The sequence below is a fragment of the Athene cunicularia genome (assembly GCF_003259725.1).
Source record: "Athene cunicularia isolate RWA chromosome Z unlocalized genomic scaffold, athCun1 chrZ_part4, whole genome shotgun sequence".
Classification (NCBI taxonomy): domain Eukaryota; kingdom Metazoa; phylum Chordata; class Aves; order Strigiformes; family Strigidae; genus Athene; species Athene cunicularia.
In genome coordinates, this window is record NW_020799145.1 from 2,228,015 (window position 1) to 2,252,274 (window position 24,260).

Below are 24,260 nucleotides of genomic sequence, written 5' to 3' on the forward strand. Positions count from 1 at the left end.
TTTAAATCAACTTTTCTCTTAACCAGCAATAGGACACACTGTGCAACTTTACTGTTGAGTCAGACTAGTTATCAGAAACAAGTGCCAATCCATAGTGGTCTAAGCCATCTGGCAAGACCCTTCAAGACACACACTGAAACGTGCTCTCACATTGCTCTGTGCTCCTTCTCCATTTGTGCCATTCTCCCAGCACCCCGTTCCTGATGCAGAACAATCTGGCTGTAATGGTGACTATTGCTAGCAAGTCTGGCAGAATAACTAGTTACCTTGGGGTTGAGCTATTGTGAGTCACATCCTCTGTGTTTGCTCAGTCTCTACTTAAGCAAAAGAATATTGTCTAGCAAAGTCTTACAAGCTTTGAGCCATTGGTACATTAACCACTATATTGCAGAAAGAATGAGGGAAGTGCACAAGGCATTTTCATTAATTGCTAAGTCCCCAAATAATTTTTTAATATGGGGAGAGAGCACAGAAAAATAATTCAACTTTCCTAGGTATATGTTCTTTTCATGATTCAGTGTCATATTCATCTTATAAAATAGAGAGCCATAAACAGGAAAGAGCAGAACAGAGCACAAAATCATTCTCTTCCCCTCAGTTACTTAGCCCTATTCCAAATGTCTGTCCACGTCTGCAGTGCATCAAGTCACAGTGTAGAGGTCTTTGAACTGGAGCCCAAACATGACAGAGCAAAATCTTCTAACTTGGCATCAGGAGCTCTTCCCTTTATTTTCATGATGCCATGCCCAAGATAATCTTCACTACTGCTGAACATAGGATAACATGAAACCGTATGCAATTCAGCCCCTAGACCCTGACTATAGCTGGCCCCTCATTCAAGATTGTTAGAGAACTGTAGCATCAGTTTTCTGTGTTTTCATGCAGCACTGGAAAATTAAAAAACCAGGCTGGCTAATGAAGTTCCAGCAACTTAACTTTCTTCTCAGGACTGCAACTCTGGACTGTATCAGTTGCTCTCTTATGAAACTATTTAAAACACACACACACACACATGGTTATGTCAATAGTATTTCTTTGCATCAGTGCACTATAGCCAAGATCCATGATTTCAAGATGCCAGATAAAGTTGTTTTTCTGAGATGATAGCATTATTTCCTGAGGAAATATTTTAAAATATGATAAAATAGCTGTATGCTGCAAGAATCTCTTCCAAAAGAGGGAAGTTCTTGTTCTTTATCACATACTTTTTCACATATTCTTTACCTCATCCTGAGAGATGCTGAGCATCTGAAAATCCCAGGTACACAGCCCATCTCAAATTTACAGCTGAAATTGTTGTCCATGTAAGTTTGTGACAGAGTCCAGATTCCATTGAACTGATGCAGACAAAGATTTCATTACAGATACGTAATGAATGACTGCCACAGTCATCATTTCTTTAAGGTAGAAAGCTTCTGATGGAAATTTATTTCCTCCTCAGCCAGCCCTCTGTCTGGCACCAAAAAGAGACTGCATTTTCTCAAGAAAATCAGTATAACTGCCATTAAAAAATAAACATCCTGGATGAGTGGTCTTTACTGCCACGTTATGTAAAAGTTCCATGTATCTTTGGTCTGAATTACTTCAGAATAGTGTTCCTCTGCAGTGTATTTCTACAGTGTCCACCAGGTAAATTACATAAACATCAAGTAATCATTTGGTACCATCTGAGTGTGAAGAACAAAAGGAAAAGAAAAAGACAGATATGAGTCACATATTGTACTGTCAGATTGACTTTCAAATGTGAAAAACTAGAAATATTTCTATTTAGTTAAATTGGATTATTTGTAATTAAAAGATAACTATTATTATTAGAGCTGCCTGTATAGATACTCAAATCAGCTAACTTTTTTTAAAGAAATGGCAACTTCTTTTCTTACTGAATATTTTGCTTTTTTTTTTTATTTTTTTTTAATTTTTTTTTTATTTCTTCCATTACTCAAGACAGCATTGGACATCAGCTTAACTCACAAACATATATGACTTGAGTTACAGGCACAATTTTAAAGGACAGTCAGATTTCTAGTGCAAAAATGTTCACAGTATCAGAAGCATCCAAAACCAAGTCAGCTATACCCATGCCCAAGGGAACTTTACCTCACTCTATACTATAAGCACAAGAAGCTTGCTCACTGTGAAGGAGGGGTTTCTACAGCTGTTCTTTTTTTCCTACCTCACACATTTCAGACCAGTAACTTGTTCTTGCAGCTGTCTGTGTGCTGCAGAGGCCTGTGTCTTCAGGTACCTCTGCCGAGATCCCTGTAGTTCTTCACTGAAAAGACTCAGCAGTACAATACATGTCCTTAGCTAATTGTTGCAGATTTCCCGGACCTGTACTGTCTTCTATTCTGTCTAGAAACACATAGCACAATGGTGTCAAGCTGTGAAGTTGTCACTCCAGTTTTCAGTCCAGGATAATGTCAGATTTACGGTAATTCAGATTTATGGTAATCCAGTAAAAGATACTACAGTCTAATGAAAGGAAAAGAATAACTTCAGTTCTGCAGCTCAGTGAGTCATCTAATATCATCACTTCCAAACATCCCACGCAGCAAAAGAAATTGTGAATTTCACAAGAGGAAGGAAAGGGAATATTTAGTCTATTATATAATATTAACCAAGGCAATAAAAAGCTCTCTCTGACATTACTGTGTATCTGATGCTGAAAATCACTAAGAACAAATAATGAAATCTGAACTGTAGACAATGCTCTTCCAAGAAAAAGCAGTTTCACAATACAAGTAGCTATTAGATATAAAAGGCTTGTCAGTCTTGGATCTCCTATATAATTTCTTTCTAAAGGATAGTGCTCTGAGATCTCCATGAGCTTTTAAGATGCTCAGGCTTTCAGTAAGTGAGTGTGTTTAGAACTTGTTTTCTTCAAAAAGCTTTTGGGCAATGAAACTCTTTCTTCCTCAGTACAGTCAATTTAAATGGAGTTGACAAGTTTAAGACTGCACTGAGACAAAAATGTCACCATTGTTTGGCAGCAGACTGAGTTGAAGCGACTATAGCTAAAACACTTTAAATCATGAAGAGGCAGGTTAAGAACTGCAGGAAACAGAAACTAACAGAGCTTCTCACAGACACTTCTTATATACCAAGTAGTCCAGGCTGGTGAGACAACTCCATGGTGTTTTTCTACATTACAATGATGTGACCAAGGAAGATGGAAATCTTTGTATTGCTGCTGGGAAAACATGACCATGAACCCTTGAAACCTTTGCTTTTCAGAGGGAGAATTTAAGCAAGCCTTTCAGGCACAGGACAAAGCTTTCAGTGTAGCACATAGGAGTGAGACAGATGTGCTTAAATTGGATGGAGTACATTCTGACAAAATACCTCTTCTAGTGACAATAGGTTACTTAATCTTTGAAAGAACATTTAATACTCAAATGTGGCTATTGTATTGCAACGTATTGTATCTTTCAAGACTAAAAAAGCCCCAGGGTTCCTACCAGTTTTAAGTGTAGAGATCTTTATCACTGTAACTTTGAGTTGCTATCTATGTGCATATAATTCCTGTCAGCAATGTCTATTTTTGGCATAGGTTTTCCTAGGACAGGGAGGCAAGCACAGTAATGCTAATGTGGGACTAAGTAAGGTATGGATTTAAGGCTGAAGTCCTTGAGGTTATCCATTTTATGATTCACTCACAACCAGTATGAAGGTCTATCTTAAATTTGAACATGGAATGGGGCTTCAGTCCATATGTCACGCTCTCCCAGATGAGGGTCTACTGGGCTACCTTCTTATGATGGTTTTAATGACCCATGTCTTTTGTCCCTTTAAATCCTGTTCACACTGTAGGAGGTGGAGGTAGAAACACATTAGCATCTCTCTGGCCTACCCTAAAGATGCCCAAGCAGATATGGACCTAGCTGCACCAGCCAGTACAAGCCCTGTGTGGAGCAGCCACTAATCCAAGATGATCTGTGAGCCTCTGAGAGGCAGGAGTCTTTGGAAACTGTTCAACTTCAGAGCAACTTGATGTGATCCTGGCTTCTACAATTACTGAAGCTCCCATGACCATAAGAGGAAGATGGTTGTAAAGCCATCTATGAACTTGAAGGCAATTTTGATTCTGGCAGGAACACGGACCTTAATGTCTGAATACCTTTCTGGAAGATGAGTTCTTGCAAAATATTCAGCAAAAAAGGGAACTGACTAAAATGTATGGCACTGTGGAAACAGGTAGGCTAACCTGACCCCTTCATGCCCCATATGCTAGGAATAAGGATAATAAGGACATGTTGTAGCATATCTTTGCATATGTCATATAACAACAAACACTATTAATAAATTTCATCCTGTACTCTGTTAGCCTTTGATTATTAGTGAACTTTAATCAGAGAATAGAGAAAGTCAGCAATAACTGTACAGGATTACCAGCTCCTGTAAGAAGAGCTCCTGGCTCAGATCCTGCTCATGTGTGGTCTTGTACAATAAGAAGAACAAATCAGGACTGGCACCTTCCTTTCTCCCCTTCACACCCAAGAACTTTGGGAAATGCCCCAGTGTCCTGTCTCATCCCTTTGCCTAGATGAACTGCTTCCATCGATGGAAGAAAATAAAAGAAGCCTTGGTTTCCTCAAGATGTTTCCTGTGATATCTATTGTGATAATTCTCAGGAAGCCTTATCAAAAGACAGAAACCCAAGGCATAAAAAGTCCAATGTGCTATGTACCCTGTGTACGTAAATATGGCAAACCATATATTTAAACAGTTGAGAGGAAATACCATTACTGCTGTCAACACTCTTCTGAAATGTTAAGGTAATTACCATTCAGACTCCATACCAGCTAGCTAGCAAAAAAAACAAAACAACCCAACATTGTTTTCAGCTGCTGTTAGTTTTATTCTTGGCTAAAGAAGCTTATATTTGATTGAACAAAGAAGGAGAGAGAATTCTTGTAGAAGCTGTTTACACAGTGCAATTGGGAACATAGCTGTAAGAGATATGCAGTCTAATAAAAGAGGTCTTGATCACTCCTCAAATGCAAGGGAGAAAAACATTCCACCTCTCGAAAACCTGGTAACACTTATGTGTAAAACCAGGAGGGATTAGAAGTGTAACATTAGAAAATTAAAAGCAGAGGCCATCACAGAATGATTTGCAGTTCTATTTAACAACAGCTCTGAAAATCAGTCTGAAGGGAAACCCGTAACTCCACAGTAAGATGACTAATAATTAGCTAAACTAAGAATTTAAACTAAGGAAGTCTGAAGGCAGGGTCCTGAAGGCTACTTTCCAGAGTCTTTCAAAAAGAAAGGTGCCTTAAAAATACTAGCACCAACCCTTGAAGTACTAAATATTAAGCCAAGCAGCAGTGACAAAACAATAGCATCAGTGATGATTATTCTTTCTTACCTTGGATGTGGAGGCTATTTGGTTGAAAAGGAGGGTTTGCTGCTGGCTGGTATGTCTTCAGAGACATTCCTGTAGGCTGCTGAAGATGGAGAGGTTGTGGAGTCTGTCTCTGCATCATGTGATATGGAACTGAAATTCTCTGGGGGCTGATGTGGTGAGAAGAAGGAGCTGAACCAACAAACCTAGGAGTTCCGAAACACAAAACTGTAAAATCCCCAACAGATAAGGGCTAAAGATTGTTTCTACTTTACTTAGTTCACTATAATATTTAGCAGTTTGCATAGATACAGTCTTGCAAAAGAACAGTGTACAGCCCAGATGTGGAGAAGACGTATTTTCAAATGGTGACATATAATTAGATTTGACAATGGGGAAATTAAAAGGCTGAATTGCACCCATATAATGGAAAATTCCTTTTAACATCTGTGGGTGGGTTTAAGTCTTAATGGATGGAGATACCTCATGGGGGACCTGATTTCCAAGGCATTGCCAGCTGTCTCATTGTAAGGCTTTGTATCAGCTGTATCTGTCAATAAATAACTGTCCTTCCTAACTGGGAGTGAGTGGTCAGTTCTAATCACTGGACACTGAGGAGATACTAGGTTCAGGTCCAGGTTCAGATTTCAAGTTCTAGAAATTTTTGTATGTTACATAGAGCTATTTGAAAATAAACAATCTGAAGTCAATATAATGTACATGTGTTAAATCACTTCTCGTTGGGCAGTCTGACCACATCAAAATGTTGATTTGGACTCGAAGTATAAACTTACAAGCCTGGCAGAGGAGGAGAACCATTCAGACCAAACTGGGCGGTACATCTGCCACAGAGGTTCATCACTTCAGTGATATGTTTTGCAGAGCTCTGTGACTACTGGCACTAAGAGGATACATACTACTTTGAGGATTTTACATGATGGTTTTACAGACCGTGCAAGTTTAACATTTTTCTGTATTTCCTTAAAACTGCATAGCTCAAAGGACATTACAAATAGGTGCTTCAGTCACCTTTGCAGATAAAAAGCTGAGGTTATAAGAGCTCATCTGTCTTCGATGACCAAACTACCCACTAGACCAATGGGATCCGATTAGTAAATGAAAGCTCAGCCTGTGTTCAGGAATGTCGCAGGACCACTTTCTTATCCATGAGAGGAGAGCCTGGAAGGCCAGCAAAAAAGAGCCAGGATATTTCTGCAAGAGAATGAGGAAAACTGGTGCAGTCTTCCTGTCACAGATTGGCCTTTCTCTCCACTCCTAAAAGCAAGCTGCAAGTCTGTGCAGAGCAGGAGCCCTCACCTACCCTTCTCCGTGGTGTGTGTGCTTGGTAGCTGTGGCTAGGACAAATGAGTGCTTGCAGTTAACACGGTCTGCCAGATCCTAAAGCATAGATCTGGTCCTTGTTCTCCTGAGACTAGACCTCAGGACACTAGAAGACTTTTTTTAACCTAGCAATAAAGAATATTTTTTCCTGCAGAAGTGTAAGTAAGCTATAATCTCACCCTGAGTACCACAGAAGGTGCAACTGCAGTAGTAGCACTACAGAACAACTCTGCACAGGGTCATTGCACAGGTTATAACTGCATTTAAATCCAAGACACCTTGAGATCTTTTACGCTGCAGCTCAGAATCAGTATCTGCCACACATTAGCTGTGTCATTTTGACTTCATTTGAAACCTATTTACTACATTTCTGGTAGATCCATAATTTACATTTGGAGTACAGCAAGCGTCAAGATGAACTCTGGATGATTTAATGCCTAATGCCTATTCAGTCTTCTTTGAGAAATGCATTTTTAGGCATATTAGATACTGAGAAATCAGTAGACATATTGTGATAAAAATATCAGAGGTTTTTAAAATGTGCTACTACTACCTGATTATATGTCTCCTGTGTAAGGACGGGAATTAGTCTTTTATATAGTGCTCACAAAGTAAGACTGTTATTTGCTGCCAGATATTAAGAGCAATTCACAGACAATCTTTTATTACTACTATTATTTAAAAAATCATGGGATATCATCCACTGTGTTTTCAAAATTCATTTGTGAAAATTAATCTCTCAAAAATGGTTTTAACCAGCAGCCAACAACAGGGAAAACACCCTTTTCAAAATTCAAAGTGAAAAGTACAGTTTTACAAATTTCACATTTGATTTAAGATCTCCAAAGCACTCCCAATAATAACACACTACTTTGTACGGCCCGATGGGACACCTTTTAAGTAGAATTCAGTGGCCTTTAAAATGGTTTATGAATCACTTCATGAATTCCTGACTTACTCATATGAGTGACTATAGTTATCTATTTCCCTTCTGCCTAACAAAAGTGAAACTTGGACTTGTCTCCATCCAGATTTGTCCCTGAACAAACCATAGTGTGTTACCGGGGGAACTGCAAATTTAGTTTTATTCTTGAAACAGTCAGGACTGGATTGTAACCACTCAGAAACTGCCATCAAGAACTGTGGTCCAGCCCTGGAGTCAATGCAATCAGGAAACAGACTGACCTATGGAAAGGTTCCCTTCCCTATGCCTGCTGGATGCAGAATCAGAGCGGGAACATTTCTGGAGCCATCAAGTAGCCTCTCCCTTTCCAACACTAGCTAGGAAAAAGTGTCCTGCTGGAGAATGGCTAGATTTGGTAGCAAGCAAGATATATTACAAGGTTACCAAAGCCTACCTGTTTTGATGAGATTGATCAAAATGACACATATATAGGGGTTTTGTTAATGACCAGTATTGGTCACTGCTACATGGAAAAAATATTTCACTCTAGCATTTATTGACTGGAGCTGGCTCAAACATAAACTACATGCACAGTCTAAGCAATGTGTGGAAAAGGAAGGGAAGAGGAAAGATAATAGTAACTGTAGATTTATATAGTATAAACAGTGTATTTATATAGTATTTACAAATATTCATATAGTTTATTTTAGCATGGTTGGCCACCTGTAAATGAGTCTTAGGTGTGGTGTGGAATCAACCTTTGATGTCTCTGTCGCAAGGATATATATAAGGTGTTTCTTCACTTTGAGACTCCTCGATTAAAGAACTGGCTGTACTCAGTTGTCTGAGCATCAAAGGGCTGAAGGGATTATTTTTGTAGGTGGAGAAAATACTGAGAACTGCATGGTAGAGAAACCCTTCTTTGTTAAACTTTCCACCAAGCAGAACTGCCACTGCAATACAAGACAGTGGAGACAGGTATTATAATTGTGGTATCAAGTTGTCACTTTTCAAGCTGATTGGAAACAAGGAAAGCAAGAGAGAATTACTATTCAAAGCTCAGCTTGACCTACAGCTTTTTGATGGTGCTCCTCTTTTTCCAAGAGAATCTGAAATACTTATGGGCTGTTTTATCTTGGCTGCTGTTCTTTTAGGCTGGCAGTCTTTCATTTGATTTCACATTCCCTGCCTCAGGAAGCTCATGGAAGTACATGACTGGATGAGCAGCACTGGACATTGGCCTTATACAAGAATCTCTCAGTGGGCTTCTCCCACCTTCACTGAATGCTTTATGTCTCCGAGAGTTGTCACCTGTATCCACTTCACAGACCTCTCTGTGGCTAAGAAGCTAGCACCCCTTCTTAAAGGGAGAAGGGAGGGCAGTAATTTGGTCTAAGAACGAAGTTAAATCTGGTTGGTGGCTCCTCATGAATGGTGTCCCCAGGGCTCAGTTTTGGGGCCACTCCTGTTTAACACCTTTACTGATGATCCAGATGAGGGGATCGAGTGCACCCTCAGTCAGTTTGCAGGTGACCCCAAGTTGGGTGGGAGTGTTGATCTGCTCGAGGGTAGGGAGGCTCTGCAGAGAGACCTGGACAGGCTGGAGCCATGGGCTGAGGCCAACTGCAGAAGTGTCCATAAGGCCAAATGCCGGGGGCTGCCCTTGGGCCACAACAACCCCCAGCAGCGCTACAGGCTTGGGGAGGAGTGGCTGGAGAGCTGCCAGTCAGAGAGGGATCTGGGGGTGCTGATTGACAGCCGGCTGAACAGGAGCCAGCAGTGTGCCCAGGGGGCCAAGAAGGCCAATGGCATCCTGGCTTGTGTCAGCAATAGCGTGGCCAGCAGGGACAGGGAAGGGATCTGACCCCTGTACTGGCACTGGGGAGGCCGCACCTCGATGACTGGGTTCAGTTTTGGGCCCCTCACTCCAAAAAGGACATTGAATGACTCGAGCGTGTCCAGAGAAGGGCAACGAAGCTGGTGCAGGGTCTGGAGCACAGGTCGTACGAGGAGCGGCTGAGGGAACTGGGGGGTTTATTCTGGAGAAGAGGAGGCTGAGGGAAGACCTCATCGCCCTCTACAGCTCCCTGAAAGGAGGGTGCAGAGAGCTGGGGATGAGTCTCTTGAACCAACTAACAAGCAATAAGATAAGAGGTAATGGCCTCAAGTTGTGCCAGGCAAGGTTTGGGCTAGATGTTAGGAAGTATTTCTTTCCAGAAGGGGTTGTTGGGTGTTGGAATGGGCTGCCCAGGGCAGTGGTAGAGTCCCCATCCCTGGAGGTGTTTCAGAGTTGGGTTGATTCAGCACTTAAGGATATGCTGTAGTTGGAAACTGTCAGTGCTAGGTGAACGGTTGGATGAGATGATCTTCAAGGTCCTTTCCAACCTAGATGATTCTGTTATTCTATGATGTAATAAGCGACAGGACAAGAGGGAATAGCCTCAAGTTGCGTCAAGGAAGGTTTAGACTATATATTAGGAAGCATTTATTTCCAGAAGGGGTTGTTGGGCATTGGAATGGGCTGCCCAGGGAGGTGGTGGAGTCCCCATCCCTGGAGGTGTTTCAGAGTTGGGTTGACGTAGTGCTGAGGGATCTGGTGTAGTTGGGAACTGTTAATGTTGGGTTGATGGTTGGACTGGATGATCTTCAAGGTCTTTTCCTACGTAGACAATTCTGTGATTCTGTGACTGGAGCCAGCATGCTGATGACAAGAAAAATTCCAAGTCTCTCATGGATTTCAGTCCAAAATGGACTGAAAAAGGAAACCCCTTTGAACTTACCCACCTTCTGAAAGAGAACAGTAACTCAGCTGCAACAACAGTCTGGTTTTCTTGCTTTGTTTTTCAGGAGATTAGGAAAAGGGCAACAAGGCAGCATCCCAAATCTTTCTGCTCTTCTGTCCTCCTTCCTCCATGCTTGAAACCTCACCTTGCAGAAGCAAGGAATGCAGGAAGGATGGGAAGCATAGGAGACGCATTTTGGGGGCAAAACTGAGGAATGATTGATTGCGAGACAGACTTAGAAATGAGAACCACTGCAGCAGAAGGAAGCTGGAGTTACATATCTTCTTTTTGAGGATATCTGGAAGAAGTAGCTAATCTAATTGCTATATATGCACACACATTTACATATACATACATATAATGGAAAAAAGTAACACCAAGAGTTCAAATTTTAAAATGCAGACAAAAATTCTGTTCAGTCATTAGGAAAAGCTATAATTTGGCAGTCAATCACATTGATTTGGCATCTGAGATGATATAATGTTTGAATTTTTTTTTTAAGTACTAATGGTACCATGAATTTTCCCCTCATGTTTCTGATTTTGTCTCAGATTCTCCTTCCTGTGTGGCCATATTCATAGGATATCAGAAAGCACAATTCAAATGTGAGTATAAAGATTACCTTGAATGACCAGAAAATGGTGTAAGGGCAAAGTTACTTTAAAAAAAAAAAAAAAGTCTGAAGGTAAACATACTCTGACCCTTTTTTGTACTTAAAGAGAATCAATTTTGTCAAATCTTTGAGAGCTGGTAATCTATTCTAGGAAACAGGATTTAAGACCTTTTACTGCCTCCTGTTAAATAAACCAGATTACATCAAAAATGTCTGACACAACCAATTTTCCTTTTTAACAGTACATGTTAAGAACCCAAATATCAAATAACCATTCGGCTGCAGGACAACAGCTCTGTCAGCTTCATATCCCTAGGGGGTTAGTATATTTCAGTTTTTCCTGTTTGTACTGTTTCAGAGTTGTAGAAAAGTTGATTTTTGCGATAACTAGCAAAATATCATTATTTCATATTACATCAAATTCTGGGTATCACTTTTCCAAACTAGTAGTTTCCTGGGAAAAAGGCTAATTCCAATTATTCTACAGTTTCAAATAAATTCTGCAGGAGACTGGGAGCATGACAAAAATAATAATAACAGCATATTGTACTATAGTAGTAGTAATAGCTAGTGAAGGGAATATTTTCTTTGCTTGGGAACAGCAAAGACAATTTTTTCATTGCAACTAAGTATTTGTTAAAAATATATTGAAAAGAAAGGAAACAAGGAAACTGCATCATAGTTTACCTACCATTAATCCATGCTACACTATGACACAAAATGTTACTATCAGGAATTAGCTGAGACAGGAAATATTTAACTATGTTGGATGTAGCTATGTCTTCTTTCTCTGCTTTTTCTCAACTTTGTACTGAAAAGTAAAGCATGTGCCATCACTAAGACAACATCAATCCTTATGGTTGCTTTCAATATGCTTCCAAAATGGAAATGGAACATTAAAGCTGAAAACTTTGATTTTTTTTTTTTTTTCTTCAGAGGTCACTGTTTTTTTGAACAAATAGCAAACACAATTTATTGGATTGATGCTCTGTTAACCGCCTGAATTCTAATTCTTTTTGTTGGGCTCCAACAGTTTGGGAACACAGCCAGATGTTATGCAGTTGACACAGCCAGGAGATAAGGCTTTCATCTTATTACAGTTGAAGTGTTGCCTGGACAGAGGACAAAGCCATAAACCCCCTGTAGCAGGCTGCTTCTCCAACAGTGTCCTATGCAGTGCTGCACTTCTGACAATGTTAAGTGAGGAACAATCTATGGTCACTCCATCTGGATTGCCTTTGTATTTCTAGGCAAATCCAGAAAATCTGGGGTGATGCCTCCATTCTCTGCTTGAGACATCCCTGTCATTCTGCTGTGATCTCACATTTTGATTTGGCTCCACACTTTATTCTGCCCACTAGTGATGTTGCAACTCCTCAGTTCACTGTCAGTGGGGAAAATAATCTGCTGTAATACAGTATTCTATAACACAACATATTGCATTGTAAGTTAGTCCAGCTAGCTATCAATGACAATCAAATAATCATGGTTTAAAAACACTTGTAAGGAAAGCATAGCTTTTGCTAAGCACAATTTTTAAAAATCAAATGCTTCCCCCAAAAGTCATGAACATAATAATTTGAATAAAATAACAAAACCCTGTTTTTCACCTACCTGTGATACAATGTGTTTCTCTCCAATGATTTTTCTGTTGCAATTGATTATTTTTCAAAAGAAGAGAATCTTCTCCCATTACAGAAATATTTTGGCTAACATAAACCAAAATTTTTGTCCATAGTTTTGTTTAGCCATCAAATTTGCACTCATCAAGCTCTGCCACACACGCCAGACAATAATGATCCCACAGCAGTTTTCTATCCTCGTTGTGTCTCAGGGGAGTAGACATCAGTAGATATCAATTTTATATCCTATTCTTTCCAGTCATTAATGAGTGTCTAAAACCCCTTTTCATGCTGAAGCTTTAGGAAAACAGAAACTGCTATTTCAGATCAAACCAGTGGTCCACCTAGCCCAAAGAAGGGATGGCGGAAGAAAGAACAGCTCCTCTAACTAGCACCACATGCTCTTTGGTAAGAAGAATAAGAAAGGAGAACTTAAGTGGAATTTAAATTAGAATTCTAGGAAGGAAGCTGTGAGCGGCCACCTCAATATATAGATCCCCTTGAGACAGAGATATATAACTCTAAAATGTCTCCCAGCATTTGTTGTGGTTGTGTTGTATTATAGAGTTGAGTTGCTTGCAAATGCAAAGAAAAGGACAAGAGTGCCTTTGGAAAAAAAGAAGTGTAGAAACAGGCTGGAGAAAAATTCCAAGCTTTGCTAGGTCAGCTCTGTAACAAGGCCGTAGTGAGCTGGGTGTTGGTCTCTTCTCCTAAGTAACAAGTGATAGGAGAAGAGGGAAAGGCCTCAAATTGCATCAGAGGAGGTTTAGACTGGATATTAGGAAAAACTTCTTCACTGAAAGGGTTGTCAAGTGTTGGACAGGCTGCCCAGGGAAGGGGTGGAGTCACCATCCTTGGGGTATTTAGATGTGTAGGCGAGGCACTTAGGGACATGGTTCAGTGGTGGACTTGGCAATGCCAGGTTAACAGTTGGACTCCATGATCTTAAAGGTCCTTTCCAACCTAAATGATTCTATAAGTCTATGGCTCAGGTTCAGGGTTAGACTTACCACCTCAACTACTTAGCATCTGTCATGTATATTTGTCATTTGCTCACTAACAAAAAAAGTGATAACTGAAAACAAAAAATCAGACTATCTTCTGAAGTGTCACATGCCTGGAAAGAAATGACTGTATGTATTTCAAAACCACACTGTTAAGGTCTTTAGTTAAAGACTTTCTTTGAGGCAGCACCTTGTATGCCACACACAAAGGGCTTTGTAAAACGTGGATTGGATGTCTCTAGTTCTTCGTTAGAGCTACTCAGAGGCTTTTCCTTTTGGAAGTCTGGCTTCAAGCTGCTTATTATTTTACAGCAAAAGCATAAAAGGAATATAACCACAGACAAATAAGCAAAAAGAAGCACTGTTGTACAATTTCTTATAGCTTTACAGTAATGCTAAACTGAACAGTTCAGCCCTCAGTCCTTCTTTCCAGCTTTACAGTCTAGAAATTTCTGTCAAGCCAGGATATCATGCTGCAGGGAGATACCACTAGCTCTTGTTCACAGGAAGGTGAAAAATCATCTGGAGCATAAGTCCAAATGAAAAATTCTCTTCTGGTCTCACATCAGTTAACAAGCTACTTCTTGCACCAAAGCAAGCCTTAAAAAGAAAAATGTATATGTTGGGTAATTCAATAAATAATAAAAAAATTTCAAGCATTTGGCCCAATCAGTTTTGGGGCACTGAACTGCACATGTTAACTATGTCATATAAAACTAATTTTTTTATATGTGTTTTAATGAGGTTGTTTTTTCAGCTTCCTTGAATGACCATGTCTTCTTTTATTACAAAAAATGACTGAAAAGATAGCCAAGCATGTATTCCCTTTTATGCATATGCTTTTGGCTACCTTCATTGAAGATTTGGACTATTTCATATTAGGTGAGCACTGAAAGTATCAAAGAGATGGAACAAACAAAATTTATATCTGCATTTTTATTATGCATGTTCATTCCTTTGATAAATGAAGTTGCTTCTTGTATTCAAAATCTCTGTGTGACTTGCACTCTGTGTACATTGAGTTTTGTACACAGAATGAAAGCAGTGCGTGTCTCATATTTGGTTCTGTTTCTCACATGAATAAGGCTTAATCGAGTCCACACTCTCCCTCCCATCACCTAGATGAAGAAAGCTGCAAAAGAAGCCCTCCAATTATTTCCCTACTCTGTGATACCTAGAGATGTACATCACTTAATTCCTTCTGCTTCTGTTACTCACAAACCTGAGTGTGCTTCCAAAATGGAAGGGGTACATGACTGGCCAGTTGCCAAAGCAGTCAGGCCAGCCCGGATAAGCTTCAGTCCAACAAAGGCAGAGGTGAGTGCTGGTCAGGCAGTTCTAACTCTGGAATGACCCCAGCCATACAGAGCCCATCAGGAACTGCACAGCATGGAGGGACCAAGTCCCCTCCTTGCACTCCTAAATCCTGCAGTCCCCTCACCGACTAGATTGGGATAAACAGCGTGATTCAAAACCTTGCAAAAACACTGTCTCTGGCACTTTGTATACCAAAGTGTTCGTTTGCTCAGTTCACATTTTCACAGCCATCATCACATCCATGAAGTGGTGTAAATGACAGCCTACACAAAAGGTGAATAGACTCTATTAGATTCAAGATGCAGATTCTGCATGAGTTTTTCTTTTAAACATTTCCCTTAATTTGTATTATATGTTCTGTAATCAAACCAACACTGCTACATTACGTTTTTCCTTTTCTGAATTTAAATTGCCATTTGTCAGTGGCATTTGTCAATGAAGATACTGGCACCTTTTTCTTTAATCCAAAGTAGCTCTACATATAGGAATTGGCACTTAAAGCCTCTTTAGAGAGAGTGTATACAGCTAACATATGAGAAAGGAGTGTATCACACTAGCTTTTTATTATTGATATTCTGTAAACTGTAGTATCCTGAGGTCTGTAACACATTCAAGGACTTAATGAGTTAAGTCATACTCTAAATGCATCTGCTATGGTCCTACACTAGTAACTGCCTCAGAAATGGGCTAATGAGAAGATCATTGTCTTTCATAATGAAATTTTTACCTGTAATAACTACTGATCTGTCCCTGTCTGTCATCTTGTGCTCTGGCAATTGTTGGATACGGATGTTGGATAGTTCATACACTGGAGAGAAAACTGTACTGGGAAGGAAAAGCCTCTGGGTCAGGTAAGAGGGTGGGCAGCCCCAGAGTTTGCACAGAGGGCCAGAGCCAGAGCAAGGGAAAAAGGTTGGGACTGTGTGGCCAGGAGTGAGAAGGAAGGACTGAACCACTAGATGAGCTCCAATGATCATGAAACAGTGAATTTCATCTCAGACGAGTGTGCAAAAAGCTCAACACCTTTCAGTGGCTCCAGAACTGCTGAATTCACATGTGCAGTCTGAAATCAAACAGCACTTTCACCTCGTGTCAGTTTCCTAAGCCATCATGTTCTTCCATTCTTCTGATACAAGGCAGAGTGACTACTGCTTTCCTCCAAAGAAATTATGCTCATTTATCAGTAATTGAAATCTAGTGAATGTTCTTTTCAGGTTTTTAGTTGGACACTTTGTGCTCTCCAAATTACTGGCACTGCTGTCACTCGGGGAAATTAAAGACTGAAATACATTAATGAAATAGAGCAATTTATTAGCGCACTGAAAAACAGGGACATGATTAATAAAATTAAGTAGCCATATAGATACAGTAAGAATTCAGTATTTTGTGTGATGGTGTATCTTCCTGATTTTTCCACTGAAAACCTATTTGCTTAGGCTATTTGCTACCAGTCTTGCAATCTGGTAGACTTCTGATTCAGCGAACTATGTGGAAATCTATAATACCAAACACTAGATAAATAGTTGGAAAGATTGCTGAAAATAATTTAGGGAATGTCTAAACATGATAATTACATGACTTCCAAGCAATCTGCTTTCACATCACTGAAATATCTAAAATCATGGAAACAGCAAAGGTCAAGGGGTTTGTACCTAGTCAGCATAAAATAAAACCTGACTATAAATCAAGTTCTTAAACTAGTGAATTAAATATTCTTCCACTGTCTCTTGGTTCTAATAAAATACCAAGGGGGAAAAAAAAAAGCCAAGTTCCTGCAGAAATATTTACTATTGAGATAATATTGACAGAATATGACTCTCGTACCACAACAAAACAGAAACATGAATCTCAGGGCCCCCATTCTGTAAGGAACAGCCAGGCTCCTCTGAAATTTAGTGCCCCAGCCAGTATGACTTTCTTTTTCAGGCCATTGGTGGAGATCAAGAGGGGACTGGAGGAAGTCCCTGAAATGGAGATGAATGGAAATCCTCACTGCCCAGGCTGGGATAAGAACATCTCTTTCACCTCTCCTTTCCCTGGTAAACCCACACCCAGAGCAATTGTTACCTGGAGGCTGTCACCAGTGACTTTCTGCACACCAACAATTCAGTTTCCACCCTACCTCTGAAGGCAGTCCTGTCCCAGGCTCAGCATGGGAAAAGTAGGGGCTGGTCTTACCTCTCTGAGTCCATGGCTGCGTGAAGGGGTAACTTGGGAGGAGAATGGAGAGGACTACCCTGTGCGTTACGTCCTGGGGAGGGGTGGCTGCTGGGGTGGGACAAGGACATTGCCCCAGTTGCTCTTCCACTTCGACTTGTCTGTGTGTCGGCTGCTGAAAGCAAAAGGAGAGAAATAACCCTCATCAGGCAGGCGACAGCATTGATAACTGACCAAATACTAACCAGTAATACCTCCCTTAAAGCTATATTGTCAGTTCTTAGCAACCAACTGGTTTTTCTTAAGTATTGTTTTCTGTCTGAAGGGAAGAAAATAAACCGCATGAAAAAATAACTAAATAATCTTTGCTGCTCCCAAATGATACTTTCAGAAACACAGACATGACATAGCTGTGTTCTTGGGAATTTTGTCTGAATATGGCTGCAAGTCTTCTATAGCTTTCTGTTATAGAAGAAGTGGCAAATACTTCCCGAGATAGGTATTTTTAGAGCCAGTGAACTGAAAGCACAGTTTTGTAAATAGTGAAATACTTTCTGCATTTTACCTTCAGCTGTAAAAATCCCAGATTTCCTGAAGAGGTCAACCCAAACTCAAATATTGCTATTATTGCCCCCAGACTCCCCAGTAATGCATACAAAAATTTTAAACTAGTGGTAACAGTTTCATAATGTTCTATGAGGTTGCCCTTGCATACCTTCCAAATAAGAAAGGTACTGGATGACTAAACAAAAAGCAATACAGGACTCCCTCTGAATGTCCTAACTAGTTGACTCCAAATCTTGTAACCTCATTTTCACAAGTTCTTTAAATCAGGCAGTAGGAAGGTAAGACACTGACTATCAAATCTCTGAAAATCCAGTTACTCAATTATTTTTACTGACATCTGTGTCAGGTAGCTGATGTCGATGTTGAATGTCAGCCAGATATATACACTTAAATATTTTATAAACCCTGAGAACAAATCAGATAGGGTCTCTATGGCATGAAAATGTTCTCTCACTGTTTGGTTGTTATATCTTCCAGTCCCTTTATAAAGAGGTATTGTTTAGGCCTAGTTTACAGAATAAAGTTCTACCTATAATACTTACATTATATTAGTGAATATGTTGGAGCTAATGATTCAAACTTATTGATAAAATGCTAGAATTTAAACCAGTTCCCCAAAGGGCATCATCACTGGTATATCTTTCTAAGCGAAGATGCCTGCATGGATGCTGCAGTCCTAGCAAAACAAACACCACTTTAGAAGTAACCCCATCATAGATCTGTCTTCAAGAAAATAATTTTATTTTATAAGTCACAATTTTGAATGTTGCTACCCAACATTAAAGGGTCGTAAAGTTCACCTCATCTCCCAATCCTCAGCCTGTTCTGGAAAGCCTCTACTAATTCTCACAAGCCTATGTGACACAGTAGATATTCACCAGGCTAACACAGCTAAAGAAAGGCTCAGGAGTTTAATTATGCTATAGCCTCATTAAAGAGCAGTCCTGGACATCTTTCAGCTGGTGGACATAATGGACAGTGCAAGACGACAGATACGAAACCACTTTGTGAATAAAAACATCTAATATAGATGCTGCAGAGGTAATGTCAAAGTTTAGGGAGAATTGGCATGAGCCACACTGGTGGATAAAGCTGGAGGAGTGAAGTCTGCCTTACTACATGACCAGGCAAACCAAGAAAAAATCTTGCAGCTGCCCTTGACACTAGCCTCTACTGTTTGCTAATTCTTATATGGACCTGAATCTCCTAATCACAACGCAAGTGACAACAGACATCTGATAGTAGAAGGCGTCCCAAACCTTAAGAGAGGTACAGAGGATGCAGATCCCGCAGGGAGATGAGACATCCTTTAAACAAGCAGAGCAATTCACTAAGAAAGGGCGAGGAAGAACACCCCCCTAAACCAGGGGAAGGTAGCTTTTGTTGTTTTTTTTACTTTGCTAATGCACTCCAAAAATCACTCTCACACCTGTCTCTCAGAGTAGCATTAAGATAAGTGCAAAAGGGAAATCAAAGGAATGACCTTTTGAATTTATTACTTTATGTTTAAATGCAGTGCAGAAGAAAACACTGAAAAACAACCAAATGAGCATTCTGGCAGAATAAGCAGAGGGAATATTTAACAAATCAGTATGTTGCAAAGGAAAACACTGATTATCTAAATAAAAACAGAGACTATTTAACCTTGCAAAAATAGGGTAACTTGCATTTTTGCACATTTCTAGCTGGTCCAGGCTGCAGTGGTATGACAGGTTCCACCATATTGGGTGACTCTGTCGCTGGGAAAAGGTTATCTGCAGCCAAGCATGCGCAGCCATCTGTATTTATTCTGATCTACCTAAAGTCCAATGCAATATTTGCCAGTGTAGCAGTATTTGCTACTGTGGTACCTTTTTGCTAGGTTTCCCAACAACTTCTCTGTACTTTTTTTCTGTTTCTGATGAAGAAACAGTACACAGCATAAAGTAAGAGCTAACTATGGCAGAGACTAGAGGGGCAGGTAGGATATTTAAGGAAGAGAAAGCATACATATTAGCTTCAAAAACGTATTACTGTAGGGTATGTTAAATGATCACAGCATGACAGAATAGCATACCTGGGCTCACGCAATGCCTTGTAAAGAAGCCTCTAAGAGCAGCACCAAAGATGATAGCGTGGGAAACCATATAACAACTGCAGGCAGTGCAACACGTCTTTTGTTAGTGCACAGAGGTACTGTGCTGACAAAAGCACCTCTGTGGGCACCCAGCAAAGTGAAATCACAGTACTGGCAGCTGCTTCTTATTAGAAATGGTACTTCTAAAACTTCCTAGTATAGACATTGCATTGGTCCAAGCTACAACCTGAATCTTGCAAATATCAGCTGAAGAGAAACATTGTCAGCCACTGGCAGTCTACAGAGTTATGACAGTCAACAAATTTTGTCAGTGACAGGTCATTTCCCTAGCAGACCTAGTCTTAAGAGACCGACTAAAACTATGGACACTATTTAAGAAACTGCTAGATAACCTGACCACTTTTTCTTGGGAGCTGTATGTGTGGCAAGCCTGTCTAGTGGTTTAGGTGTTAAATGTGAGTTGCTTGCTCAAAGTGCTGTCAGGAAGTATCTACAGAAAGGAATGCCTTTTCAGTGTCTGATCCCATTAAACACCTGACTTGAATGGTATGAAACTGACAAAATGTTCATGGTAACCAGCATACTCACTGACTCCAATATACCACCACCAGGTAGGTCCACACAGAAAGATGCAGAATTAAGTGTATTACTTAACAAAAAGGCTTCCTACAATGAGGCTTTTCTCTCTATCAATACAAGATAAACTAACACAAAGTAGTTTTTGAAAGATTCAAATATAATTTATCAACACATAATTTTCCACGTAAATACCTCTGCAAAGGCTTCTCTATGAGAAGCTAAATTTATATGTATTCTTATAATGAATAGGAAAAAATTAGGTGGTTGGAAGAGAAAAATCTGATTCTGAAGAAGGTTCCTTTTAAAAAAAACAAAAACAAAACCAGGAAAGTAGCATTTAAAAACTTATAGAATCCAAAGCCTAAAAAAAAAAAAAAAAAAAAAAAAAAAACCTGTAGTTTCATGGAACATTTTTAAAATGCAGAATAATTACCCTCCACTTTTCAAATTACCAGTGATGGTATAATTTATTATCTTGGGTTTATTCTTGTCAAATCAGCACTCTGTCAATCTATCTCTGCCCCCAAAATACCTCTCCTCTTACCACTTCCAGCATGAAATTGGATAAGGCTGAGAATTCTTTCCATATAGACTGTGTGAAGGTTTAATTTTGTAGCTCAATCAATTAAAATTACATACATATATTTGCAAGAGTGTTTTTTTTTCTTTCAATTATTATGTTTAACCTTCTATTTCTATAAGGAATATTTATGTGTTCCTTGGGAACAAGTGATTTAATACTGCACAAAGAAAAAACCTGAAATGTTTTTTGCATGTGGGAGCATCACCATCATACATTCTCCCCTCTCACCTCCCTAGGAAGCCCATACTTCCTTACAGGATTTCGTGGCCAGGAATATGTGGGCATGTGCTGTGTTGAACTGTAAGTGATAAGCCCAGAAAATGTAAAAGATTCTGCCTGTGTTGCCTTAAACCTGCCCAGTTCATCTGTAAATACGAAGACTCCAGTGTGCATGGAACTTGAGAAGCCATCATACATTACGAAGTAGAGCAGAAGTCAAAATCACATTATGAAGAAAATATGCCTGTCTCCAAAGTGGATCTGTTACATGCACCATCTGCACTAATGGTCTCTGTATCTTTCTACAGATGTTCTGCAGGTAGATCAGAGATACTGGAGGCATCCATGTACTGGAGGCACCTAGAAAGCTGGAGAGTTTGCAAAGTCTACATACTCAAGATATTTGGATAGAAGAAAACAAGTCTAGGGAAGCACTAGTTCAGTCAGTCTCTGTCTTTTGAGATACCTTACCTCAAATATTTAGAAACATAAAGGCTTATAACATAGAATGGTTTCATGGTAAACGTCTTCCACATGTAAAAATTGTCCTAAGATACCACACCATCTACTAAGAATCTTTTCCTTTACTCCACAGCTCAGAATAGTAAAATATTAAGAAAGTTATTGAAGAATTACCAGCTGAGACAGAATAAAAACATCAGGGTTAGTTTATAGGTAATTATAGGTCTCTGATAAAAATAATAAAATGGTGCTTGCTAGAAGTATCCCAATTGCTTCGTAGGATATTCCCAAAGCAGCCTATAATATAAATAAGAAAAGGTGTGTGGCTCTAATTTTTGAACATTCTTTGATCTCTTCTCTGAGCTGGACATGATAAACATTTTCTGGTCTTGTTGCTGGGTACTTGCAATGACGGGCAGCTGGACATTATTAGTTGAGAAAGACAGGCATCCTGGAATGTCCTGTAGTTTCTGAGATTAATAAATAATCAAAGCTCTGAAGCAATAAAGTGAGGTCTCAACTGGGATTTAAAGTTGTTCCTGCCATGGCATCTTTACATCACATGCCAGCCTTTCAAGACAGATTCTTCCCTTTCAGTGTACTACAGTTTCTGAAGTTCTGTCTCATTATGACTAAATGGTATAGTTGCTGTACAATGTTAGTACCAATTTATCAGTAAATGTTCTTTTCTTCATCAGTGTGAACCCAACCATTACACCAATTTTTGGAGAACCATTAAGCTGTCTCAAAATGGAAACGATGAACCCAGAAATAAAACTGGTGATAATAATATTATCACTTTTCAGCCCACTGTAATATGCGTATGGTCTTACCTGGTAATGCATCACATTTAGTAGTTCTGGATATGTATGCCATATTGAAATTCATCCAGAAAGGTGACAACAGGGATCCTCTTAATTGTTGGTTACCCTGCATAACGTCCTCTTTTGCATCCATTCCATTTTGCATCCATCAAATACAGCTCAATTTTTCAGTGCAATGGCCATTCATATCTCACTTCTTGCTTCTCATTCTTTTTTATTTTTCTTCCAGTATTAAGCTGTAACTACTTCCCAGGGCCTTTTCCTCAGACTGCCCATTGTGCCTAATGGTTAAGGAGCTCACTCACTGGGACAAATGCTTTAATAACATTCTTTCATTCTTCCTGTATCAGTCCCTTATTCGTTATCTCCCTGTAATATCTACCTACTGTCCTAACATTATCTTAAACTCCTTTGGGAATGAATTCTTTCTTTTTATGCACTACTATTTCATTGGAAAAGGAAGCCCAGCAACCCACACAAGGAAGTGTTACTTAAGTAAAGCACATCTTAAATCATAGCCATAAAAGTAGTTAGGTCAACGTTTCACAGTACCGCATAAGACATTATTTAAAATACACTTAGAATTGCAACACCTTCTGTAACTTTCTTGATGAAATTTTTAATTTCCAACTTTCAAAAAAAATTACGCACTTGACAATCTTTAGTAATATCATTTGCTTGCTCTGGAGCAGAGCAGAATGTGGTATCCAGTACCTATTTATAAATGAATGACACATTCTAGTTTATTCTTTAACATGAAATGGTCAAGTTTTAACCAAGCAGCATAGTAAAAAAAATATTTTTTGTGTTGCATTATTTATGATTCTTTCAACCTCAGGGATTCTACATTGCACTATACAAAGTAAGTTGATGTGATTTCATAGTAGAAAAAACATCATTCCTAAATTCTTATGAATGAATTGCTCACATCTTCATTCTGCGAACTGAATAAACCTAAAAGCCTATGTATATATAAAAATTAAAACCTAGATGCTATGAGAAATTTCACACTTCCATAGAAACAGACTTTGAATTTCTGTTTTACAAAATATCACTATGCTTAGCCCTCCAAGAGTATGTGTGCTTACTTGACTTTAGGCCTGTAAATGTAATTTTATGTTAGTTTTAAGTGAAGGATCTGTCATGTTACCTCACTATATTACTAAGATAATACTGTTTAGATTTCTTTTATAAAGTCACAAAGGCCATAAGATAAGAAAAAAACATTTAGGCAGTATTAGCTTTAAGTAACAGATACTTATTCAAAAATATTATTGTTGTATTTCATTTAAATATATCTGCGTTTCCAGGTTCTGTACTTTGTCTTAGGTCAGCAGTTTGTTCAAGCTGCTGTCAACCTAGGTTTGGATTGACCCATCAGTGGGAGTCTGGAAGCTAGACAGTAAAAGAACTGAGTGCTCAGCATATTCCAGTGGCAATCTCCTGTGAGAATGTCCTCAGTTTCTGAAAACCTGGTCTCAGCTCATCTGACACACTGTCCCCACCTAGCTTCCATCCTATCTAAGGACTTGAAAGGAAAAGGAAAAGCTGAGTCTTATATTCTCTCTCAGTTTTTTGTGCGTTACACTGGGTAATGCCAGTAAATATTTTTTTTCATCTCAACATTCTTCACTATCCAACTCCCTCTCAAATATAAGGTAAACAACTGTAAACCACACTATGTAGCTAGAGGTTTCTTGGCCAAAATCAGATCTTTAAAATCCGAAATATCCATTAGCTTTCAAATAACAGATTCCATCCTCAGTCTGTACTCAGACTAAGGCATTTAAAAGTTAACAGCATACAAGTAATACCAACTATTTTATTAAATTAGAATACAATCCATCACCACTTTATGTTT

At 39.3% G+C, this 24,260-nt stretch overlaps 1 protein-coding gene across 1 annotated transcript in view; it reads right to left on the bottom strand.

Moving 5' to 3' along the window:
• Positions 1–24,260, bottom strand: part of GLIS3 (GLIS family zinc finger 3) — a 172,082-nt gene that overhangs the window by 5,404 nt on the left and 142,418 nt on the right. The window contains exons 7-9 of the mRNA XM_026866816.1: positions 19,700–19,711; positions 17,110–17,260; positions 5,372–5,553 (exon numbers count right to left, since the gene is read on the bottom strand). Coding sequence (XP_026722617.1) covers positions 5,372–5,553; positions 17,110–17,260; positions 19,700–19,711 — 345 coding nt within the window. The remainder of the gene's footprint in view (positions 1–5,371; positions 5,554–17,109; positions 17,261–19,699; positions 19,712–24,260) is intronic.